At 42.4% G+C, this 23,932-nt stretch overlaps 2 protein-coding genes across 4 annotated transcripts; one reads left to right on the forward strand and one right to left on the reverse strand.

The window, feature by feature from the left end:
• Positions 1 to 32: 32 nt before the first annotated feature.
• On the forward strand, positions 33 to 8,817 carry TXNL4B (thioredoxin like 4B). 2 transcript variants are annotated; one of them, XM_060129885.1, is made up of 4 exons: positions 33 to 259; positions 3,377 to 3,545; positions 5,164 to 5,315; positions 7,204 to 8,817. In XM_060129885.1, exons 2-4 carry the CDS (start codon positions 3,414 to 3,416, stop codon positions 7,367 to 7,369), a joined length of 450 nt encoding a protein of 149 aa, XP_059985868.1. In that variant the 5' UTR covers positions 33 to 259; positions 3,377 to 3,413; the 3' UTR covers positions 7,370 to 8,817. The 2 variants fall into 2 exon arrangements, with proteins under 2 accessions (XP_059985868.1, XP_059985869.1); XM_060129886.1 differs by lacking the exon at positions 33 to 259 and adding an exon at positions 2,452 to 3,083.
• A 1,761-nt stretch (positions 8,818 to 10,578) lies between these two features.
• Positions 10,579 to 15,779, reverse strand: LOC132509323 (haptoglobin-like). Of its 2 annotated transcripts, none has more exons than XM_060130241.1 (5): positions 15,712 to 15,779; positions 13,776 to 13,855; positions 13,375 to 13,473; positions 12,455 to 12,529; positions 10,579 to 11,497 (listed from the first exon to the last, which is right to left on the reverse strand). In XM_060130241.1, exons 1-5 carry the CDS (start codon positions 15,714 to 15,716, stop codon positions 10,719 to 10,721), a joined length of 1,038 nt encoding a protein of 345 aa, XP_059986224.1. In that variant the 5' UTR covers positions 15,717 to 15,779; the 3' UTR covers positions 10,579 to 10,718. The 2 variants fall into 2 exon arrangements, with proteins under 2 accessions (XP_059986224.1, XP_059986225.1); XM_060130242.1 differs by having other exon boundaries at positions 13,776 to 13,896; positions 15,712 to 15,730.
• Between the last annotated feature and the right edge of the window lie 8,153 nt (positions 15,780 to 23,932).

Genomic DNA, 23,932 nt, shown 5'->3' on the forward strand with positions numbered 1-23,932 from the left:
TAGAATAACCTCTTCCGCTTATTTGAGCTGGGCCTAATGCGAGTTCATCACTGCGCCTGTGCGTCTTTTTCCGTTTCCGGCCCCTTAAAGTGGTCCGCCACAGTTGCTAGGCAGCTCTACCCCGTGGGTTACTTTGGTTTGGGGTCGCAGCGGCGGTTGGGGGAGGAGGAAAGAGCCTCCCCAGTCGGCTTTTTGGAGAAAGGGTGAGAGTTGCCGACAACCCTGAAGTGGAAGAGAGGGAGGTGACGTGTACAAATAAGTAAGTATCGTTTTCCCTGGCAGTTGTGGGCCAGGAGTAGCCCAACCACTGGCATCATTAAAAGTATGTCGGGGCTTCCCTGGTGGCGCGGTGGTTGAGAGTCCGCCTGCCGATGCAGGGGACACGGGTTCGTGCCCCAGTCCGGGAAGATCCCACATCCCACATGCCGCGGAGCGGCTGGGCCCGTGAGCCATGGCCGCTGAGCCTGTGCGTCCGGAGCCCGTGCTCCGCTACGGGAGAGGCCACAACAGTGAGAGGCCCGCGTACCGAAAAAAAGTATGTCGGACTTCCCTGGTGGCGCAGTGGTTAAGAATCCGCCAGCCAATGCAGGGGACAAGGGTTCAAGCCCTGGTCCAGGAAGATCCCACATGCGCGGAGCAACTAAGCCCGTGCGCCACAACTACTGAGCCTGCGCTCTAGAGCTCGTGCTCCGCAGCAAAAGAAGCCGACGCGCCAAGAAGCCCACACACAGCAACGACGAATAGCCCCTGCGCGCCACAGTTAGAGAAAGCCCGCTCGCAGCAACGAAGACCCAACGCAGCCAAAAATAAAATTTTTTAAAAAGTATGTATGTCGGATATTTGGGGAAAATAAAGACGCGCAGCCCAGCGTAAGTAAAAGTCACTCGTCTGTTCACACGCAGAGATAACATCTCTGATGGTCTTTGAGGATATTCATTTCTAGTTATTTTTCTATGTGAATATGTACATGTGTATTATAGTTAGATTTTGTACAAAAGTGGGATCACACTTTATATACTGTTGTTTTATAACTTTGTTTTCTTTATCACGAGGGTTTTTCAGTTATTCATCTCTAACACGGCATATAATGACAGTGTGCTAGTACGTTGCAGTGGCTATACTATCATTTATTTCCTCATTCCCCTACTGATGACTATTCAGGTTGTTTGCAGTTTTTCACCATTATAAATGTACGTTGATCTTTGTGCATATGTCTATTTATTTACTAGGAATAAATTCTCAGAAGTGGAATTGTTGGTCAAAGAGTATTCAGGTTTCTTTCTAGAAAAGTTTTGCTTCTCTGCATTCCAGCAGGGACTCTGAATGCCTGCCCCTTCACTCACACTCTTGCCGTTATCATTTAATCTTTGCCAAATTAATGGATTTGAAAATATATCGTTTAACTTGCTTTCCTTTGCTTACTGGTAAAGCTTAACTTTCCCGGTATATTTGTCCATTTTTACCTCTTCTTTTGTGAATTTTCCATTGGTATCCTTTGCTGTGGACATTTTCTTAGGTGTGGTCTCAATTTCCCTCTCATCTTTCCAACATTTATCCAGTCCCACCCTCTTACAGGCTTATGTCCCCACTCGCCGTTGACAGCTTTGCTCTCCCACCACTTCCTCTTCTTTATCAGTAACTTACGGAAGTTGCTGTTTGTTTGAATTCTAGTGGTGGGACAGATCCATCTTCTTTCTGACTTTCCCTTTCATCAGTAATTTGTTCTGCCACTCCCACTTGAAGAAGTCCCTTCTGGCAATCATCTTCTCTATTTAAAGTATGACCTTTTGGGACTTCGCTGGTGGTGCAGTGGTAACGAATCCACCTGCCAATGCAGGGGACACGGGTTTGAGCCCTGGTCTGGGAGGATTCCACATGCCGCAGAGCAACTAAGCCTGTGCGCCACAACTACTGAGCCTGTGCTCTAGAGCCCGCAAGCCACAACTGCTGGAGCCTGCAAACCTAGAACACGTACTCCGCAACAAGAGAAGCCACTGCAGTGAGAAGCCCGCGCACCACAACGAAGAGTAGCCCCTGCTCGCCTCAACTAGAGAAAGCCCACATGCAGCAAGTGACCCAACACAGCCAAAAATTAATTAATTAATTTAAAAAAATAAATAAAGTGTGACCTATTACTAGAACAATTTCATCTCCTATGTGAATTTTTAGTGATTCATATCTTAAAATGTGACTTGTCACCAAAAAAAAGAGAGAGAAAAAGAAATCCTCCCTTTTTGTAGCATAAGACACATTTGGGACTGAATTCAAAATATTAAATATCTTAATGGAGTCTCATGGATGGATCAAAAGTAAAGCTCCTTGATCATAGAGTTTCTCAATCATAAAAATAGGACTTGTTGTAGTAGAAGGAACACTGGGCTAGAAATTTGATGGCGTGGATTCTAGTTCTTTTTTTTGTAGCTAGAAGTGTAACTATGAGCAAACTAGTCTGAAAATGAGAGGCCCCTTCTATCTCAGTATTTTACTATTTGTTTTGTGTATGTGTGTTTGTGGTTTTTACACACTCTTAATTGATCTGTTTGCCATGTGATGAGGTATACTCAGTAAGACATACACCAAGGATCTTTAAGCCAGACTCATGATAATAAAAATGTCCGTCAATAAAAGACTGTTTAAAAAAGGATGGAACGGGCATGAAATAGTGTGGCACTGTGACAAAAAATGTGTGAGTTTTCTACACAGAGATACGTGATGGTCTTCACATCTGAGGTGAAGTGCAAAGTGCAGAAGAGTAGGTAAAGTACGTGTGCTGGACGTCTGTCATTTACTCCAGCAAGCTCAGCCACACAGTTCTGGTAACTACTCCCTCCCATGGCTCCTTCAGGCCTGCGGGTGAGAACAGCGCCCTGTCCCGCTGCTACTAGCCCAGGGTCCTGCACTACACCCTGCTGTTTTCCTATACGTTTCCTTAATGAAAGTCTTCAGATTACCAAATTTGAGGATGTCACCTCTTTCCTGCTGGAACACTGACTGAAAGAATACACTCTCTTTTGAGTAAAAAAGGGAGAAAACTTTGGAACCCGTTTATATTTTCTTGTGAATGCATAACAAAACTCTGGAAGGTACGTGAGAAACTAATGAAGGTTGTTACCTTGTAACTACTTACAGGGCACTGGGAACTAAGCCAGTTGAGGGGAGACAATATACTTTTCTATATTGTTCCTTTTTAACTGGTGGACTTACTTGCCACCAGTTTGTGCATTTAGTGTGTTCCTTTTACTTTGTTGTTCCTGTGTTGTGTGAAACCTTTTTTCCTCTGGAAAAAAAATATATACACATTACCTACTACAAAAATTAAAAATGTTTTAAAATTAGGACGCATGCACTTAATGTCTTTAAACATTTCAACTTTCAGGACTGACAGTGAGGATTGATATTTGGATTATTTCAACATGAGCTTCCTGTTACCCAAACTGAGTAGCAAAAAAGAAGTGGACCAGGCGATAAAAAGTACTGCAGAGAAGGTGCTGGTTCTCAGGTTCGGGAGAGACGAGGATCCTGTCTGTCTGCAACTAGATGATATTGTAAGTGAATTTTTTAAGTAAATCGTTTTTATTAAAAAGCTATACATTCTCACTTCCACATCTGCAAAATGAATGAAAGGGAGCAGGCAGGGCCCGGGGATATAGCTGTTCATTTGTTAGCACACTTTCACTAAGAGCCGATCGTGTGCCTGCCCTGAGCTGAACCCCCAAATCTGTGATTGTGCTGAATCTGCCCTGGATGCCCTTCCTCAGTAGCAGCTGCCGAAGCTCAGTTTCACCAACAATTCAGTGGAAGACCAGGAACATTATTAACAAAAGAGTCTATGAACGTTGTCTTACTCAGTGCTCACAGCACGGGGATAATAGCTATTACTGTTCCCAAGGGGGGCAGATGAATGCCAGGAAGGTCAGGTGACTTCCCACAGGCACAGCACCACTAAATTGCAGAGCTGGGATTTGAACTTTGTTTTCTCTGCCTGCAAATATGCTTTTCAAGTGTGCTGCCTCCAGTGTGTGCCTGATGATAATCTCTGATTTCACAACAAATCTTCACAGTCTGATGAATAGGAAGGGGAGTATGGGACAGAGTAAGTTGATCCTTGTCTCTGTTTATTGTGGAGAGAGACTTACCCAGGACTAAGACCTCACCCACCATTTCTACTGCTGCCACCCTCAGTGTGGATACAGTGTAAGAAACCCCACTTCTGTGGTTAAAAATGAGGGTGTGGGGCTTCCCTGGTGGCGCAGTGGTTGAGAGTCCGCCTGGTGATGCAGGGGACACAGGTTCGTGCCCTGGTCTGGGAAGATCCCACGTGCCGCGGAGCGGCTGGGCCCGTGAGCCATGGCCGCTGAGCCTGCACGTCCGGAGCCTGTGCTCCGTAACGGGAGAGGCCACAACAGTGAGAGGCCCGCGTACAGCAAAAAAAAAAAAAAAAAAAAAAAAATGAGGGTATGATGTGTTAATCTGGGGGGCAGGGGCCACAGCATTTTACCCTCAACTACAGAGGGTTTGGAATATCACAGAGGTCAAGAGTATAGACTCTGAAGCCAAGCTGTCCGAGTTCAAATCCTAACCTTACTGCGTACAGCCATGTGACCAGGGGCACATTACCTGCCCATACCTCGGTTTGCTCGTCTGTGAAACGGTGACTGTAGCAGTGCATACCTCATAGGAATGTTGTAAGGATTAAAGGAGCCAACAAGTGTAAAGCACTTAGAACACGTAGCACATAACAAGTGCCATGTAAGTGTTTGCTATTTTTATCATAATTATCATCTATGGGGAGATTGGAAGGAAGAGATGTGGGGGAATTCCATTGTCTGTAGTACATATTTCTGAGTTGTTTTGTTTTTTATTTAAGCGAGTATGGATTTTATAAATCCATAAAAAGTTTATAAAAACTTTACAATCAAAAATAGAAGAAAAAAAAGAAGAAATATATTCACACAATTTGCCTAGGGCCCTTTCATTACCCTTCCAACAGTGATTCAGACTCTGAATGATAATGTTACACTGTGTCTAATGTGGAACTCAAACAGGCTAGATTCTTGGCCCGGGAATTTTTTTCAAACAGAAAATTCTCTTCCAGTAAAAAGGTTCACAGAAGAAACGTTGCTGCCCTCAAGTTGTAACCCACATCTCTCTCTTCATTTGTAGCTTTCTAAGACCTCTCCTGACTTAAGTAAAATGGCTGCTATATATCTGGTAGACGTGGACCAAACCCCAGTTTATACACACTATTTTGACATCAGTTATATTCCATCTACCGTGTTTTTCTTCAATGGGCAGCATATGAAAGTGGATTATGGGTAAGTTATATTGACATGAAGTTATTATAGTCTTAAAAGTTTCTTTTATCCAGGCAGTTTCAGTAGCTCACCTATTTGCATGTGATGGGGGCTTTGTGAGTCTTATGCTGGTACTGTTTCCTGAGTTGATGCACTCTCTAATTTTTTTATGTGGAACTTTGGTACAAAATGAGAGTGTTTCCAGTATGAGTGGTGAATTTTAACTTAAGTGTGAGAGAATAGTACAGTTTGTGAAGCACTCGCCATCTTTCAGTGTAGAAATACAGAACAGCTTTTTAAAAAGTTTCCCAGGAATTTTATTTAGAACAAAGTAGGTCATTTGTTCTTAACCTTTTGAAACTCATAGACTGCATCTATAAAAGAAGTAATCCTTCAGCAAATTAAGACATGCTTTTGTCTTGCCAAATTTCCTGTCTTCTTTCACTCAGAGAATTTGAAGTCATTCTTCAACAAAGTCTGTCAAGAATAAGTAACATGAGGGACTTCCCTGGTGGTCCAGTGGTTAAGGCTTCACCTTCCAACACAGGGGGTGCAGGTTCGATCCCTGGTCAGGGAGCTAAGATCCCACATGCCTCGAGGCCAAAAAACCAAAACATAAAACAGAAGCAATATTGTAACAAATTCAGTAAAGACTTTAAAAATGGTCCACATCAAAAAAAAATCTTAAAAAAAAAAATAACATGAAATCTTTAATGCCTTCCCCTCCATCCAGTCGGCATCCCAATACTTATTAATTTTGAATGTATCCGTAATAATCCTATCATTTCTTACTGTGGTCAAGGAGTCCACTTGTCTAGATCTGTGTGCCTGCTTTGTCATCATTTATTTGAAAGTGTATTAAATATAATCTGTTTTAAGTGTTTTATAGCTATTTATTCTCCTAGAATACAGTTGATATATGTATTAGTTTGGTGAATATTTTCAGAGGGTGATTTATGATACTACTTACCACCTTAAAATGTATACAATTTTTAACCCAGCAATTGCATTTCCAGGGATTTATCTGAAGGAAAATAGTCATGAAAGTGGCCAGAATTGGCTACATAGATCTTCATCCATCCCACCATTATTTAGAAGACAAAATACTTAGAAAGAAGCTAGATGTCTACAGAAGCATACTAGAAATTAATTTAATATGGTATGGGAGATGCATGTTTAATGACTTTGAAAGAACTATGTTATATGTTCATTGAAAAAAGCACCTTACAAGATAGTTTACATGATATGATTCTCGTGACTCTGAAAAAAAGAAATGCATACACACACACACACACACACGCATACACACACACACACACACACACACACACACACACACACACACACACACACACACACACACACACACACACACACACACACAAGCTTGAAAGGGTATATACCAAAATGTGGCCTATGACCTCATTTTTTTTTCCTAAACTGCTTCTACAGTAAACATACTTGATACTTGAAAAGTAAAAAAAAAAAAAAAAAAAGGTAAGATTGCACCTACCACTCAGAAGTATAAGTGACTAGAACTCAGAGACAAGGACAAGTTAATGGACTTTGCACAGTGTCTAGTCAACAACAGCAACAACAAACTAAGCCCATGCTAACACCCAGGGCATACTACTTGATGATGAGTTGAGAAGTGATTAAATAGGTTTTGAAGCAGAAGCTTTGCACCTGGTAGGGCTTACATGTTCTCCCAGCGGCCCACAACACTGGTTTTAGTCGTATATCAAATGGGCCCTGTAATCGCAAAGGGAAAATCAGTGTCAGGCTTTGTGTCTAAAGGCTCCCTGATCAGAAGAAAATAACAGCTGCTATTTATTTTGTTTATCCTGAAGGTCTGACAAGTAATTATGAAAAGTTTTGAGCGAGGTTGTTTCTCTCCTATGCTATTTAGGTCTCCAGATCACACTAAGTTCGTGGGAAGTTTCAAAACCAAACAAGACTTCATAGATTTGATTGAAGTAATTTATCGAGGTGCAATGAGGGGAAAACTTATTGTTCAAAGTCCTATTGATCCCAAGAATATTCCCAAATATGACCTCCTCTATCAAGACATTTAGCACTTTCACTACTGTCAAAGTTGAAGAGACAGGCCCATCGTGACACAGTGCCTGACTTCAGCTGTGCTGTTTCTCTGGGGTCTTTCGGAAATGTGGTCAGCATCCCGGCGGAGAAGAGGTTTGACGTGTATAGAAAATACCGGCCCCCAAGTAGAAGACCACACTGGTGCTGTGACAATTGGGAATGCCCAAGTGTCTACTCCCTGCAGAGCCCAGAGCAGTCAAGTCAGCCGTGGTCAGTTTCCCCAGTGTGGTTATTTTAATTTCTCTTCATATTATAGTTTTCTTTATTCTTTAAGATAATACAGAATCCTTCTAAACCTTGGCTAGTACAATTTGATTTAACTATGTTTATTCGATACACAAGTAAAATAGAAAGTCAATTCCCGTAAGAGCAAAAATACTCCTTTTCTACCCTATGTGTACACACCCACCCCTTCCATCTTCCTCAGCTCGCCGCTCCTCCACTCGTGTATTTATCTCGTGCTCGACTATTATCCCAGTTCTTCCGGAATAAATCATTCTTTACTGAAAGCAGGCAAGTTTGTTTTACCTTCGAGCCTTTCTGGCTCAGACTTCTAAAGGTGTCCTGGCTTGCTCAATTTACCAGCTTTTCTATTATGAAATTGCCCAAGAAGTGAGAACTTGAACCTTCACCATCCAGCACCCAATGTGAGCTAAACAAAGAGTTAACTACCCTTAGTAAGTAGGAGCTGATCTCTCCCAGAGCTCCGTCTCTTCCTGAGGAGAAAACTGTACTTCACGGACTCAAGACTGGAAAGAGATCTCAGAATTGCTAGAAAGAAGTATCCTGTTTATAGGACTTGCCTGTGTTAACAGCTTTATGAAGAATTCTCCCAGGGTCCTCTGGCACAGCCTGCCACCACTTGGGCAAGTTCCTGCTCCTCTCAAAACCTCACGGGGCTAAGGGTACTGACTTTCTAGAATAAGAGGATAGATGCAGAGCCAGAGGGCAGTGTGCCAGGCAGCACGTGACCTGCTTGGCAGCTTTTTGCCACCTTGATGACAGAAACCCAGTTCTGTGCAGGGCAGCACTGTCGGTGCAAGTCTGTCCCCCTTTGCCAGGTGCGTCCTGTCCAAGCCTTTTCTGACAAATGTGGCGTAGAAGGAAGGCTGCTGGGTACCTTGTGACCTTCATTGATAAAGGAGAGAGCCACTCCAGGAAGGAGACAACAAAACCCTGTCAGCACCACCTCCGTCTTCTCCTGGCCCCCACTTCCTGCTTTCATGGTGATCGTGGTGCATGGAACTGCTGCAGCTGTCTTAGGACCACGAGGCAACCAGCACTGGGATGAAAAATGAACATGCTGAGAAGACCGGTGAAGAGAGCCTGGGTCCCTGATAACGATACTGAGCTACTGAGTGGACTCTAGACATGCCTCCCTTAAGACTTCTATGAAAGAATAAAATGTCTTCACTGCCTGTCACTGTTAGTTGGATTTTCTGTCCCTCATAGCCTAAGTCACAGAGCATTTGAGGTGTGGGAAGTGCTCGGATAAGAGCAAAACCTCGGAACTTTCATGCGTAAGATTCTCATATCTTCTCTCCTACTGAGGGCTTTAGGGAATGTTTCTCTGAAGTCCTGGTTTACATGTTTTTGTTCCCATCTTGGTTGCTGTCCATTCCACAAGTATTTATTAAGTACATACCGTGTGCCCCGTCCTGTGCCAGTTGCTACATAAAAACGAGTGACTCCTGGATGGAAGAAAGGCTGCTTAGAAGAGACAGTGCCTGAGCCTTAAAGGAGAGTAGGAGGTACTCATGGAGAAAGGGGAGGGCTTTTCAGGAGAGGGCACCGGGGGCTGGAGACAGCACGCGTGTTGAGAGGGCTCCACGGAGTCCAGTGTCACTGGAACCCGAGGGGGAGGCCAGGCGGGTGAGAGGTGCCGCTGGGAGGAAGGCAGAGGAGATGAGGGAGTTGGGAAAATGCCGGAAGTTTTCTTTTCTGTTCCTCCTGAGGGGTGGGCAGGAGCCACTTAATCAGTCAGATTGCTTTTCAAGAAAACTTAGCGCTGAAGGTACGATCAGAAGACATAGGTGCCTCCTGAGAGGCATCATTTCATGTGTTTGTATTTTTCAGTTTCTAGCGATCGTCTTTTCCACACGCTCTAGAATACAGGTCTAAGTCCTTCATTGGCCTATGAGCTGTAACCTGTTGAAAATTATTGATGGATCTGGAGAGTGCATGTGAGGAGAACGTCACAGGGAAGGGCAGAACCCTAGTGAGGAATAGTGACATTTTAAGCCATGAGCAGGAGAGGCCCTATTTTGGGATGACAGGACGGTATATTGGTGAAGGGCCAGCATACTGAATAAAGGCCTACTGCTCACTTAGAACTTCTTCAGTTAGAAGAGCTTCATGTGCTGGGTTCTAGAACCTTTTTTCTGGGAAACCCTTAGTAACGAGACCGTTCTTTGTGAAATGAAAGACTCAGATGGCTTGCGTGTGACTCCTGGTAAAGGGTAGGTTTCTTCCAAGTGGGAAAAGCAGCCCCTCCTAAGGAAGAGACTTCTAACTTTACCCGGCCCCAGAATGTTATTACTGATGGGCACTTTAGAGATCGTCTGGGTTAAGCCCCTCATAGGAGAGACCTGGGGACTGATGGGCAGGGAGCTTAAGGAACTTGGCAAATTTATCGTCGAGCTGTGATTTGGACCCAGCAAGTCCAGAAATCCTGCCTTTATACCATCTTACTTTGCCACCTGAAGCACTGGTATGTTGGAGCACAAACAACAAAGTACTGTCTGTGTTAAAGCACTTGTTTTCATGCCACTTTGAGCTAGCATCTTCCTCACCAGCCTCCACTCTTTCTCCTCCTTTACTCTGAAGAAGTGAAAGGATGCGGTGAAAAGAGCTCGGGATTTGTATTTAGACAGACCTAGATTAAAGGTTCAGCTTCACTATTTGATAGCTATGTAACCCTAAGCAAATCACTTAACTTCTCTGAGTCTCTATTTCCTTGTCTGTAAAACAAGGATTACAGTGACCTCTCTGAGGCCTGCCATTGGATAGGCACTCATTCAGTGATCATGAGCGCTGCAGTGGGGCAGTTTGTATCACTTTAGGGATTTCCAGTTGCCCTGGGGGTTTTTCTGCCACACTCCCAGTAAACTCTAGAGCACTTGGCTGCTGCCATACTATAAATGAGAGAATTTAAAAAGGGCCAAGGCCAGAAACAGCACAGAAATGAGTCAAAGGAAGCTCTTTATTGATCGACTCAGCAATGCAGGGCTGGAACCCATCAGCTTCATGCCACGTTTTTGTCCCCTCTGCTACTGTCCAGTTTTCCCTCGGCCTTTCAGGCAAAGGCTTCCAGCCAGCCTTGCGTTAGTTGTCAGCTATGGTTTTCTGAACCCAGTCCAGAATGGAGGACACCTTCACATACACACCATACTCAGCAGTAGCACAGCTCTTGTCAAAGCTCAGGATCCCAGCCGCATACCAGGTGTCGTCAGCCTCGTCGTGAATGGCAAAGGCGCTGCCGGCATCGCCATAGCAGGTGTCTTCCTGGTACTTGGACAAGCCAGCACAGAAGGTGTGCTCATTCAGTATCGGCTGCACCCCTACAGGGCTCTTTGGTGTCTTCTTTTCGGGTACTGTGCTGCCTTCGTAGTGCTGTACACACTTGTCTTGGTCAGCCACCGGCAGCATGATGTACTTCAGATGCTCAGTAAAAACTAAGTTGGCATTTCGCCCCCAGCCAGACACGTAACCCACACGCCCCGCTTCCACGTAATCTTTTGAAGGTAGGCAGATGGGCATTACTGTCTCATCAATGGGCACCTTCTCTCTGAGTTTGATGAGCCCAATGTCTACCTTGGAGTAGTCAGGGTGGAGAAGCACCTTCTCAATCTCCACAAGCTGCTTTCTCCCCACATAGAGTCTTAAAGTAGGAGCAATGTCTTTTGCTTTTGTTGTATTGTCATGACCCAAGAAGAGATTTTTAGCTGTGGTCAGCAGCCATTGTTCATTGATCAGCGTGGCCCCCGAGGTGAGATTATTGCGGGAGACCATCTTAGCCTGCCAGGGAAAGCTGCCTTTGGCATCCAGTGAGCCGCCGATGATCCTTTGCACCTGAACCGCTGGATGCTTGGGCTTTCCGCATACTGTTGAGGAGAGTAAGAAGATTATGAGCAGAATGTGACCGTCTCCCAGTCTTTCCCAGGGAAGGATAAAAGGACCGACTCTTGCTGCTGTCTGAACGGTCACTGTTCATTTCTCCAGAGCTGGAAATGTTTGCACGCTTTGCCCTTACCTTCTGCTCCTCTTGTTCCCAGTGTTTATAGTTTAAAATGATTCTTTTTTTTTTCTTTTAATGTTTACGTCACTAAAGCAGAGTTCTATTTCCTGCTTTTCTAACTCACAAAGAAACAAGTAGCCCTGAAGTTTTCAAACTCTGGCCGCTGAACTCTATGTATATTTAAACAGTCTATCACAGCAAGATGTCCATAGCTCCCTTAAATTCATTGTAAGCACAAGGAGCTACCATGATTCATTCTCTCTGAATAAAGAGGGATGTGATATTGCATTTCATAACAGGCAGGTTAGCAGTTCCGCATCCCTAGTAGCAGAAGACGGTAGGCAAGATCCTCTTGTTCCAAGAGGGAAAAGGAGGGAGCGTCAGCTCTTCCTAGTAACAACAGAGTCCTGACCCATCTCCAGCCTCCTGTGTCATATTCTCACGGATTAAGGTTTTGTTATGCCCTCCCTTGACCTGTTGTTCCTGGAGTTTGCTTTACCCTTGGCCCAGGGCTCTCTAGGTGGGCTCTGTGTACACACAGAGTTTCCTGATCCTCTGTGGGCAGTGTAGACAGTGGATTCAGTCAGAGCCCCACAGGCCAAATGAACAAATCCTTAGTGAACTTCATGGGGAAGTATTACCTGCCTGTGCACTTCTCTGCCCAGCCACCTGTGGTTCTCCCTGGTCCCGCCCCTCGGCTCTTGTGTGCTCAGAGGAAACCACACAGGGAGGATGTGCCTCTAGGACATTTCAATCCCTGCTGGTGCACCGACCCCTCAATACCCACTTTTCCGTCTCCTTCCCAGGACCCATGATTTCCTACCTGCTTCACACTCAGGGAGTTGCTCTCCAAGGTCCTTATTTATCCACTGCTTCTCCCTGTTTAAGGTGTACATTCCTGAAACAAAAAGAAAAAAAATGAGCCAAAAGGGAAATTGTATCTGGACCTAGCGTGGGGAGAGAAGGTATTTAAAGAGCAGAATCAGAGAGGCAGGAAGGGGGAGGGCAGGGGAAGAGGAGGAAGGGAGGAGCGCTGTGCTAGAAGCCAAGTGCGGGGGCCACGGTGCAGCCCAGCAGGGCAGAACAGTGGTCACGGGGACCGTGGCGATCATGGTGATCGTGGCAAGGCGGTACGGGGTCCTGACTCCCTCTTACAGGCTACCTGAACTTGGGCAAATTACTCAACCTTTCTGTGCCTCAGTTTCAGCAGCAGCAAAGTGAGAGTAATAACAGTATCTCTTGGGAATCCCCTGGTGGTCCAGTGGTCAGGACTCCGCACTTCCAATGCAGGGAGCACGGGTTCAATCGCTGGTCGGGGAACTAAGGTCCCACGAGCAGTGCAGGGCGGCCAAAATAAATAATAGTATCTCTGCGGAGGGGTGTCGTGAGGACCTAGTGAGCAAGTCCGTGTGAAGCACTTAGAGCAGTTCCAGGAGTGCAGTGCTCACTAGGTAAGGGCTCCCTGTCGTCATCACCGTCACCGTCATTTTGTCCACGTAGATGTCACCCTGAGAGGGTAGGCTACCTGGCGTCACCTCCCTCCCATTAACAAAGGAGAAAACTTGAAGCTGAGAAAAGTTAATTTGCCCAAAAGGCCACAGCTACCAGTGACAAAACCCTTGTTAGAATCTAAATCTCCTGGCTCCAGAGAACACGGGCACTTTCTGGACAGTCACCCTGGCTCCACTCCTTGTGGAAATGGTGGGACAGAGGAGGGCCCGGGGACATTCGTCCCAGCCTTACCATCTCCAGCGCGTAGTTTGTAGTAGGTTTTACACCGATAGCGAACCAAGTGTTCCAGGTAGCCATTGGCAATCTCGGGGGGCTTTAAGCAGCTGTCATCTGCAAAGAAAAACAGGAAGAGAAGGTTCGTAGTCAGAAGCTTCCCCTAGAGACCCAAAAAGTCAGAGGAGAAGCAGCTGCTTTGCACATCAACCTCCCTCCACCCCAAATGGAAGCCCTGGGGAGGGCAATCTCCCCTTATTTCTGACTGGCTTCCCAATTTTCTTCATGATACTGAAAGACCAGAGATTAAGGTGAGAAGGAGCAATTGGATCTTCCCCAGGAGAGGGTGCAGGTCTGAAGGGGCAAAAGTGGATGCAGCAGTGCTGGGAGGTACAGCTCTTGTCCAAACACAGTCCTACCTGTGGCAGTTGTGGTTTCGCTGGTTTCCACCGCGAAAAGCTGCCCGCAGAGCAGGAGGGCGACAACAGCTTGCAGGGCACTGCAGAAAAGACGGAAAGGAGCGCACAGTTCGTCTCCCCGCTTCACCACACACTCTCTCTCTCTCTCTCTCTCTCTCTCTCTCTCTCTCTCTCTCACACACACACACACACACACACACACACACACACACACACACACACACACACACACACCCTCCCATTAGGCAAAAAATAGATACGGAAGTGCTAGTACCTAGAAGCCCTTCACCCACCCACATGCATACACACACACACACACACACACACACACACACACACACACACACACACACACACACACACACACACACACACACACACACACACACACACACACCCATTAGGCAAAAAATAGATACGGAAGTGCTAGTACCTAGAAGCCCTTCACCCACCCACATGCATAGTTTAGCAGCTTCCCAGTCACCCAGGTTCCATGCTGCTGGGAATTCTACAGAAGCTTCAGAGAAGAACCACCAAGATAGGAAGGCACATGGGGATTGGGCCTCAGTTTCTGGCAGCATTCAGGAAACATTAAATTGTTAATATATGAGCTCTCCAGCAAAGAGAAATCTCACTTGGGCACCCTAAGGTGCTGGGCTACAAGGATACTGCTAATGAAATGTGGATAACTGGAAGATGGGGAAGTGGGAATTTATTATGCTCTTCTCTCTACTTTTTGAAATTTTCCATAATAAGAGGTTTTTTTAATATATAATTTAAAACACTGATATAGCTTTTTCTATTATTTTATAATTTGACTTCAGGAAATGGTATAGCAAACCCCAGGATTCCAGGTTACCTGGAAGATAACTGGCTCCTTGGAAGGTCGACTGTGCACATGGGCATCAATGCACAGGCTATATTCACCAGTTAACCATCTCCCTGAAGGATGTCAGCTACTCAAATATTGCTTGGTTAAGTTTCTAGTCTCGTTATTTCAACATTTCAAAAAAATTTTTTATTTTTTTTTAAATCTGAGTGCCTGAATTGTGTCACTCAAATGTGTCACTATTGATCTTTCTTATTATACATTTTTAAAAAGAAAAATCTGCTAATAGGCATATTCAAAATGCCAAGGGGAATTCCCTGGCGGTCCAGTGGTTAGGACTCAGCACTCTCATTACCAAGGGCCCAGGTTCATTCCCTGGTTGGGGGACTAAGATCCCACAAGCCGTGTGGCGTGGCCCAAAAAAGAAAAAAAATGCCAGGAGGCCTACCACAGGAGCTGCTGGCATCCCCCGCGAAAATATCATAACCTCGAGGAAAAAGCTATCCCTTAGGGGCTTCCCTGGTGGCGCAGTGGTTGAGAATCTGCCTGCCAATGCAGGGGACACGGGTTCGAGCCCTGGTCTGGGAAGATCCCACATGCCGCGGAGCAACTAGGCCCGTGAGCCACAACTACCAAGCCTGCGCGTCTGGAGCCTGTGCTCCGCAACAAGAGAGGCCACGATAGTGAGTGGCCCGCGCACTGCAATGAAGAGTGGCCCCCGCTTGCCGCAACTGGAGAAAGCCCTCGCACAGAAACGAAGACCCAACACAGCCAAAAATAAATAAATAATTAATTTAAAATGAATATCTGCTTATAAAAAATATTTGTTAAAAAAAAAGCTATTCCTTAGAGAAAGTCACGTCTCATGGGAAAGACAGCACCATCTGAAAGAATTACCCTTTATGGATACGGAAAAGCAGAGGATTTAACACAGAAAACACTTTATTCACTATAATTTAGCCCATTTGCCTTATTCCTTTGTTATATTTTTGCATCTCTCCTGTAGGCCTCTCCTGTACCTGGGCTGTCATGTAGATAAAAGATACATACAAAGAAGGATGAAATAATCCAGAGGAAAGGGGGGACAGGGCTGAACTGTGGACTCACCTCATCTTTGGTACGTCTGCCTCTGAAACAGCAGTGCTGTGGGGCACCTTCTGATGCTTTTATGCCTCCGGTATCTCACTCCACCCCCTTCTTGATTTCATAATCCCTGTGTCTACACACTTTGGCCTTGCTAAGGTCACTCGCATTTTCCAGTAACAAAGCCACAAACAACATCTCTGTTAAAGAGTCGAGCTCTTGCTTCACGCTTGAGTTTCCCCTGGTGTTCTTCATGCTTGAGCCAAAGAAACCTGGCCACATCATGACCCCATGTAGCTGCCAAAGTGTTTCCCGAAATCAGCCACTGTGCAGGACTGGGGGAGGAACCGTCAATCTGTGTCTCTTTGTTTTGGATGATTTTCAGCACTGAACAGAGCCTTTTTGGGGTTATTTCAGATCCCTTAGAGACACTCCTGCAACCTGGCTGAGATAGGGCTCTAAAGTAAGCATGTCCTTTTCAGAATCATTTTCCCCACTCTGTGTTGCCATCTCCTTATTGCTGCAAAGCTCTCCAACCTGAAATCAGTAAAATGTATTTATTATGTCTTCTCTGATCTCTTTTTCCAAGAAATCACACAACATTGTTAAAGCTATAGTGTAGACGCAAACTATACTCAATGGCAGTGGTTATCGTGGTTTTATAGTCCAGTAATCAATCCAAATAGGCAGGCGAGAAAAATAGATGTGCTTTAGTCAGATGCCTGCAGCTGTGTATCCCAAGTACTGTTCAACTGAAATTTAATATCAACTCATTTATAAAAAGCCAGTGGTTCTTAAATTAGAGTGTGCAGAAGAATCCCTTTGGGATACTTAAGGTGGCACTGATGTAATAGCAGAATAACTGGAAACAGCACAAATGTCTATCAATAGGAGAATGGCTAAATAATGTTGGTATATTTGTATAACAGGACATTATACAGCCGTGAGAATGAATGAACTATGAAAGAACATGGATAGCGTTATAAACATAATTTTTAAAGAGAACTTCAAGTTTCAGGAGATTATATTAAGTAAGAATGATACCGCTTCTATAGAGCTCAAAATCAGGCAAACTCAGTAATGGATTCTAAGATATGACACCAAAATCGCAAGCAACAAAAGGAAAAATGGGTAAATAGAGCTTCATCAAAATTAAAAACTTCTGTGCATCAAAGGATAATATCAAGAAAGTGAAAAGATAATCTATGAATAGGAGAAAATATTTACAAATCATATAGCGGATAAGCATTTAATATCCAGAATAAAGAACTCTTACAGCAACAAAATAAAAAACAAACAAACAATTAAACATGAGCAAATGACATGAATAAGCATTTTTCCAAAGAAGATATACAAAAATTGTCAACAAGTACATGAAAAGATGATCAACATTGCTGGAAAATGTCATTAGGGAAATGCAAGTCAAAACCGCAAGACATCACCTTACACCTACAAGTATGACTACAATCACAAGAAAAACTATATATAATAAGTCTTGGCAAGGATGTGGAGAAATTGGAACTCCCATACATTGCCGGTGGAAATGTAAAATGGAGTAGTATCTGCAAAACAGTATGATGGTTCCTCAAAAAGCTAAACTAGAATCGCCATATGACCCAGCAATTCCGCTTCTAGGTATTTAATCCAAAATAATTGAAAAGGGACTCAAACAGATTCTTTTCTTTTTTTAATAAATCTATTTATTTATTTTTGGCTGCGTTGGGTCTTTGTTGCTGCGCATGCGGGCTTTCTCTAGTTGTGGCGAGCAGGGGCTACTCTTCGTTGCGGTGCATGGGCTTCTCATTGCAGTGGCTTCTCTTGTTGCAGAGCATGGGCTCAGTAGTTGTGGCGCACAGGCTTAGTTGCTCCACAGCATGTGGGATCTTCCTGGACCAGGGCTCAAACCCGTGTTCCCTGCATTGGCAGGTGGATTCTTAACCACTGTGCCCCCAGGGAAGTCCTCAAACAGATTCTTGTACACCAATGTTCATTGCAGCATTATTCACAATATCCAAAGGTAGAAACAACCCAAATGTCCTTCAACAGATGAGTGGATAAAAATACATACAGTGGAATATTATTCACCTATAAGAAGTTCTGATACATGCTGCAACATGAAACTTTGAAAACATTATGCTAAGTGAAAGAAACCAGAAACAAAGAGACAAATATTATGTGGTTCCACTTGTATGAAATGTCTAGACAGAAAGTAGAATAGAGGCTCCCTGGGGCCGGGGGAAGGGAGGAAAGGGGAGTTATTGCTTAATGGGTACAGAGTTTCTGCTTGGAATGATGAAAAAGTTTTGCAAACAGTGGTGATGGTTGCACAATATTGCAAATATAATTAATGCCACTGAGTTGTATACTTTAAAATTGTTAAAATCAGAAATTTCATGTTATATATATTTTATCACAATAAAAAAATTCAAAAAAAATAAACTTTTTCTTAGCCAAAGAAAACTTTTTAAAAACAACCAAGACTGAACAATATAATGTATAGGCATAGATGCCAAGAAGACAAAAACTTTATTTTAAAAAATTTTAATAGAACGGAAGACACAAAATGTAAAATGTTACCTCTCGTAGGGAGGCAGAAGGAAGGCATAAGAGAGAAGCACATAGGTAAATATAAACATAAATAAATTATTGTTAATGATCCAACTTCTGGGCTGGGTAATAGGTTCATGAAAGTACACTTTATTGTGATTTATTTTTAAAAAGACATCACACATACACATATATGTATATCACATATAATTATAGGTATCAAATAACATTTAAAAATATGAAGGAGGGGGAAATCACGTGATAGACTTATTAAGAAGCAAAGCCCAGGCCCCTCCTTCCAGAAATTTTGATTCGATAGGTCTGTCAGGGTCTACAAATCTGCGTTTTAAATGACCATAACTTCTCCCAGCCCCGTATGCACGCTACTGCGCGACGGTGCAGCTCCATGATCCTGTGAAATGGAGGGGGAGGCTTTCTCTTTGGGCTGCAGCTACCCCTCCTAAGGGATCTAAAATGAAACATTTCTGGGGACATCTCTGGGGGCGCGGTGGTTAAGACTCCGCATTCCCAATGCAGGGGGCCAGGGTTCAATCCCTGATCAGGGAACTAGATCCCACATGCATGCTGCAACTAAGAGTTCACATGCCACAACTAAGGAGCCCACAAGCCGCAACTAAGATCCAGCGCAACTAAATAAATAAAAACTTAAAAAAAATAAAAATAAAATAAAATGAAACATAGTGAATACATTTTATAGGGAGAACAGAAAGCAGAAAAGTTTAAAAGATCAATAAGTCAGGACAGCAATTAGTGGAGGAGCTCAAAGGGCAAAGTTTTGACTTTGGAAGAAAAAACTATTTTTAAAAGTTTGTTCTGCCGATATGGAAGTCTTGAAATTTTGTAAGCTACAGAAAAATTAAAATAAGAAAAAGTCCTCCCATTATTTCACCACCCCAAGACCCAAGACAGCCAGTAACTAACCACTATTAACACTTCAGTGTCACTTCCTTCCAGGCTTTTCTCTGTACACATTTTTACATCGTTTTCATAATTCTTTATACAGAATTTTTGCGTGGTCTGCCTTTTTCACCCAATGTTATAGGCATTTTCCATCTTGCAGCAAATCTCTGTGAACCATTTTTAATGCCATATTATATTTCTAACTTAAATATCCCCTCATTGTTGCAAATTTAAGGTGATTCTAATTTGTCTTTTATAAATATCTTATACAAACACAGGGAAGTGAGGTAGGAGGCCAGGCTCACTTTATTCCGTATGGATATACAATTGATTCCGGCATCATTTACTAAAAATCTTAAGTGTTCAGCTTGATGAATCTTCATATAACTCCTGTGTAATCAACACTCAGATCAAGATTTAGAATATTTCCAGCCCCCAAGAAGCCTACTTTGGGTTTCTTCCAGTCAACGCCCAACCCCCCAAAAGTAACCATTGTTCTGACTTCTCTATCTTGATAGAATAAGTTTGCCTGTTCTTGAACTTCATATAAATAAAATCAAATAGTAGTCATTCTTTGTTTCTGGCTTCTTTTGCCCATCATTATGTCTGTGAGAATCATCCATGTTGTCATATTAGTTTACTACTTTTTTTTTCTTTCATTGCTGAGAAGTATTCCACTGTATGAATAAACCACAACTGATTTATCCATTCTCCTGTTTATGGATGTTTGAATTTATTCCAGTTCAGGGCTATTATAAATAAAGCTGCTTTGAACATTCTTGCATGTCTTTTGGTGGATGCATGCACTCATTTCTCTTGGATAAATACTTTGTTGTGTCAACGGTAGGCGTATATCTAGCTTTGATAAATACTACCAAATGGTTCTCCAATATACAGTCCCAGCAGCAATATGGCAAAGTTCCAGTTGATCCATATCCTCGCCAATGCATTATTATTTTAGCCATTCTGGTGCATATGCAGCAAAATCTAATAATGACTTTAATTTGCATTTCCCAGACATCAAATGATATGTAGAACACTTTTTATATCCTGTTGACCCATTTAGATATTCTCTCTGTGAAATGTCTTTTCCTTGTTGATTTGTTAGGAGCTGGGGTTTTTTGTCTTTTTTTTTTTTAAGATATTTTGAACACTAATCTTTTGTTAAGTAAATGTATTGTCAACATCTCGCATTCTAAGGCTTGTCTTTCACTCTCTTAATCGTGTATTTTGATGAACAGAAGTACAGTATTTTTTTTAATTTGTTTATTTTTTAGTTTTGGCTGCGTTGGGTCTTCATTGCTGCGCATGGGCTTTCTCTAGTTGCAGCGAGCGGGGCTACTCTTCGTTGCGGTGCACGGGCTTCTCATTGCCGTTGCTTCACTTGTTGTGGAGCACAGGCTCTAGGCGCACAGGCTTCAGTAGTTGTGGTGCACGGGCCTAGTTGCTCCATGGCATGTGGGATCTTCCTGGACCAGGGCTCGAACCCGTGTCCCCTGCATTGACAGGCTGATTCTTAACCACTGCGCCAGCAGGGGAGCCCTGAATTACAATAGTTCTGAATTTTAATGTCCTAATTTATCAGCTTTTTAAATTTTATGGTTAGTGTTTTTTGTCCTGATTAAGAAATCTTTGCCTATAAGATTATGACAACATTCTCTTAAATTTTATTCTAGAATTCTATCTTCACATTTAGGTCTATGATCCATATGGAATTAATGTTCATGTATGATGTGAGATAAAAGTTCAGGTTCATTTTTTTCCATATAGATAAGCAATTGCTCCAGTATCATTTGCTGTAATGATCATCCTTTGCTCCTAATTTGCAGTGGTATCTTTGTCAGAAGTTAGATGACCATATATGTGTTGGTCTCTTTCTGTATTCTTTATTCTGTTCCATGAATCTATTTGTTTAATCTTAGGCCAATGCCACAGTCTCAATAAGGAGTAGTTAATAGTAAATCTTGCTATCTGGTATTTCAGGTGTTCCAAATATATTCTTCTTCCTCAAGATTGATCTGACTGACTACTCTAGGTCCTTTGCATTTCATCCTCATATTAATTTTATTTTTTAATTAATTTTATTGGAGTATAGTTGATTTACAATGTTATTTTCTGCTGTACAGCAAAGTGAATCAGTTATACACATACATATATCCACTCTTTTTTAGATTCTTTTCCCATATAGGCCATTACAGAGTATTGAGTAGAGTTCCCTGTGCTATACAGTAGGTCCTTATTAGTTATCTATTTTATATATAGTAGTGTGTATATTTCAGTCCCAATCTCCTAATTCATCCCTCCCCCCCCTTACCCCCTGGTAACCATAAGTTTGTTTTATACATCTGTAACTCTTTTTGTCTTGTAGGTAAGTTCATTTGTACACTTTTTTTTAGCTTCCACATATAAGCAATATCATACGATATTTGTCTTTCTCTCTCTGGCTTATTTCACTCAGTATGACAATCTTTAGGTCCATCCATGTTGCTGCAAATGGCATTATTTCATTTTTTATGACCGAGTAATATTCCAGTGTGTGTGTGTGTGTGTGTGTGTGTGTGTGTGTGTGTGTGTGTGTGTATCTATCTATCTATCTATATATATATATACCACATCTTCTTTATCCATTCCTCTGTTGATGGACATTTAGGTTGCTTCCATGTCCTGGCTGTTGTAAATAGTGCTGCAATAAACATTGGGGTGCATGTATCTTTTTGAATTATGGTTTTCTCTGGATATATGCCCAGGAGTGAGATTGTTGGATCATATGGTAGCTCTGTTTTCAGTTTTGTAAGGAACCTCTATACTGTACCAACTTACATTCCCACCAACAGTGTAGAAGTGTTCCTTTTTCTCTGCACCCTCTCCAGCATTTATTGTTAATAGATTTTTTGATGATGGCCATCCTGACTGGTGTGAGGTGACACCTCATTGTAGTTGTGATTTGCATTTCTCTAATAATTAGTCATGTTGAACATCTTTTCATGTGCCTCTTGGCCATCTGTATGTCTTCTTTGGAGAAATGCCTATTTAGATCTTCTGCCCATTTATTGATTGGGTTGTTTGTTTTGTTTTGTTTTGTTTTTTTGATATTGAGCTGCATGAGATGTTTGTATATTTTAGAGATTAATCCCTTGTTGGTCTCTTTGTCTGCAAATATTTTCTCCCATTCTGTGGGTTGTCTTTTCATTGTGTTTATATTTTCCTTTGCTGTGCAAAAGTTTTAAGTTTAATTAGATCCCATTTGTTTATGTTTGTTTTTATTTTCACTACTCTAGGAGGTGGATCAAAAAAGATCTTGATGCGATTTCTTGTACCTCTTTCATTAGATTTATTCCCAAGTATTTGGTTTTTATGCTACTGTAAATTATATTTTAATTTAATGTGCTAATTGTTTATTACTAATATAGGAAAGTACAATTAATTTTCATATATTGACCTTGTATCCAGCAATCTTGGTAAATTCACTAACCAAATCTAATACTTTGATTAATGTTCTACATTTTTAGGTACACAGTCATGCCATTGGCAAATAATGGCTCTTTTACCTCTTCTTTTCCAATCTTTTTTTTTTGCGGTACACGGGCCTCTCACTGTTGTGGCCTCTCCTGTTGCAGAGCACAGGCTCCGGATGCGCAGGCTCAGCAGCCATGGCTCACGGGCCCAGCCGCTCCGCGGCATGTGAGAACTTCTCGGACCGGGGCACGAACCCGTGTCCCCTGCATCGGCAGGCAGACTCTCAACCACTGCGCCACCAGGGAAGCTCTTCTCTTCCAATCTTTAACCTTTATACCTTATTTCTTTTTCTCACTTTATTGCACTAGCTAGGATTTTCATTACAGTGTTAAATGGAAGTAGGGAGTGGACATCCTTGTCTTGTTCCCAAACTCAAGAAGGCAGAAAACATTCAAAATTTCACTCTTAAGTTAGTTGTAGGTTTGTTTTGTTTTGTGTTGTTTTGAGGTTGTTGTTGTTTTGTTTTGTTTTTAGGTATCCTTTATAAGATTAAGGAAGTTTCTTTCTATTCTTAGTTTGCTGAAGTTTTGTTATTTTTTTTAACATAAAGAGATGTCAAATGCTTTTTCTTTATCCACTAAAATTTTCTCTTTATTGTGTTAATGTGGTGAATTACATTGATTGATTTTTGAATGTTAAACCACCCTTGCATTTCTGAAATTAACTTCAATTTCTCATAATGTAGTAGAATTTTTAAATATTGCTGGGTTTCATTTGCTGATTTTTCTAAAGGATTTTTCCATCTGAGTTCATGGTAAATATTGGCCTATGATTTTCCTTTCTTGTAATGTCCTTATCAAGATTTCATATTAAGGTTATGTTGATCTCGTAACACAAGTTGGGGAGTGTTCCTTATTTCTCTGTTCCATGAAAGAGCTTATGTAGGACTGACACTATTTCTTCCTTAATTGTTTGGAGGAGTTTGCCAATGAAGGCCTACAAGCCTATGGTTTCCTGTGGGAAAACTTAAAATTTCAGATTGTTTCTTGAATAGATAAGGGACTGTTCAGAGTTTCTGTTTTTTCTAGTGGTAGGTTGTGTTTGTCTAGAAATTTACCCATCTCAGCAAAGTTGTCAAATTTATTGGCATAAAGCTGTTCCTAACATTACTCTATTATATTTGTAATATCAGTAGGATTAGTAGTGATGCCCTGTCCTGATATTGGTAATTTGTGGGGGATTTTTCCCTTTTTTCTTGAAAAATCTTGCTAAGGATTTATCGATTTTATTAATCTTTTCAAACTTCAAACTTTTGCTTTAG

Source organism: Lagenorhynchus albirostris, chromosome 19, assembly GCF_949774975.1.
Source record: "Lagenorhynchus albirostris chromosome 19, mLagAlb1.1, whole genome shotgun sequence".
Taxonomy (NCBI): Eukaryota; Metazoa; Chordata; class Mammalia; order Artiodactyla; family Delphinidae; genus Lagenorhynchus; species Lagenorhynchus albirostris.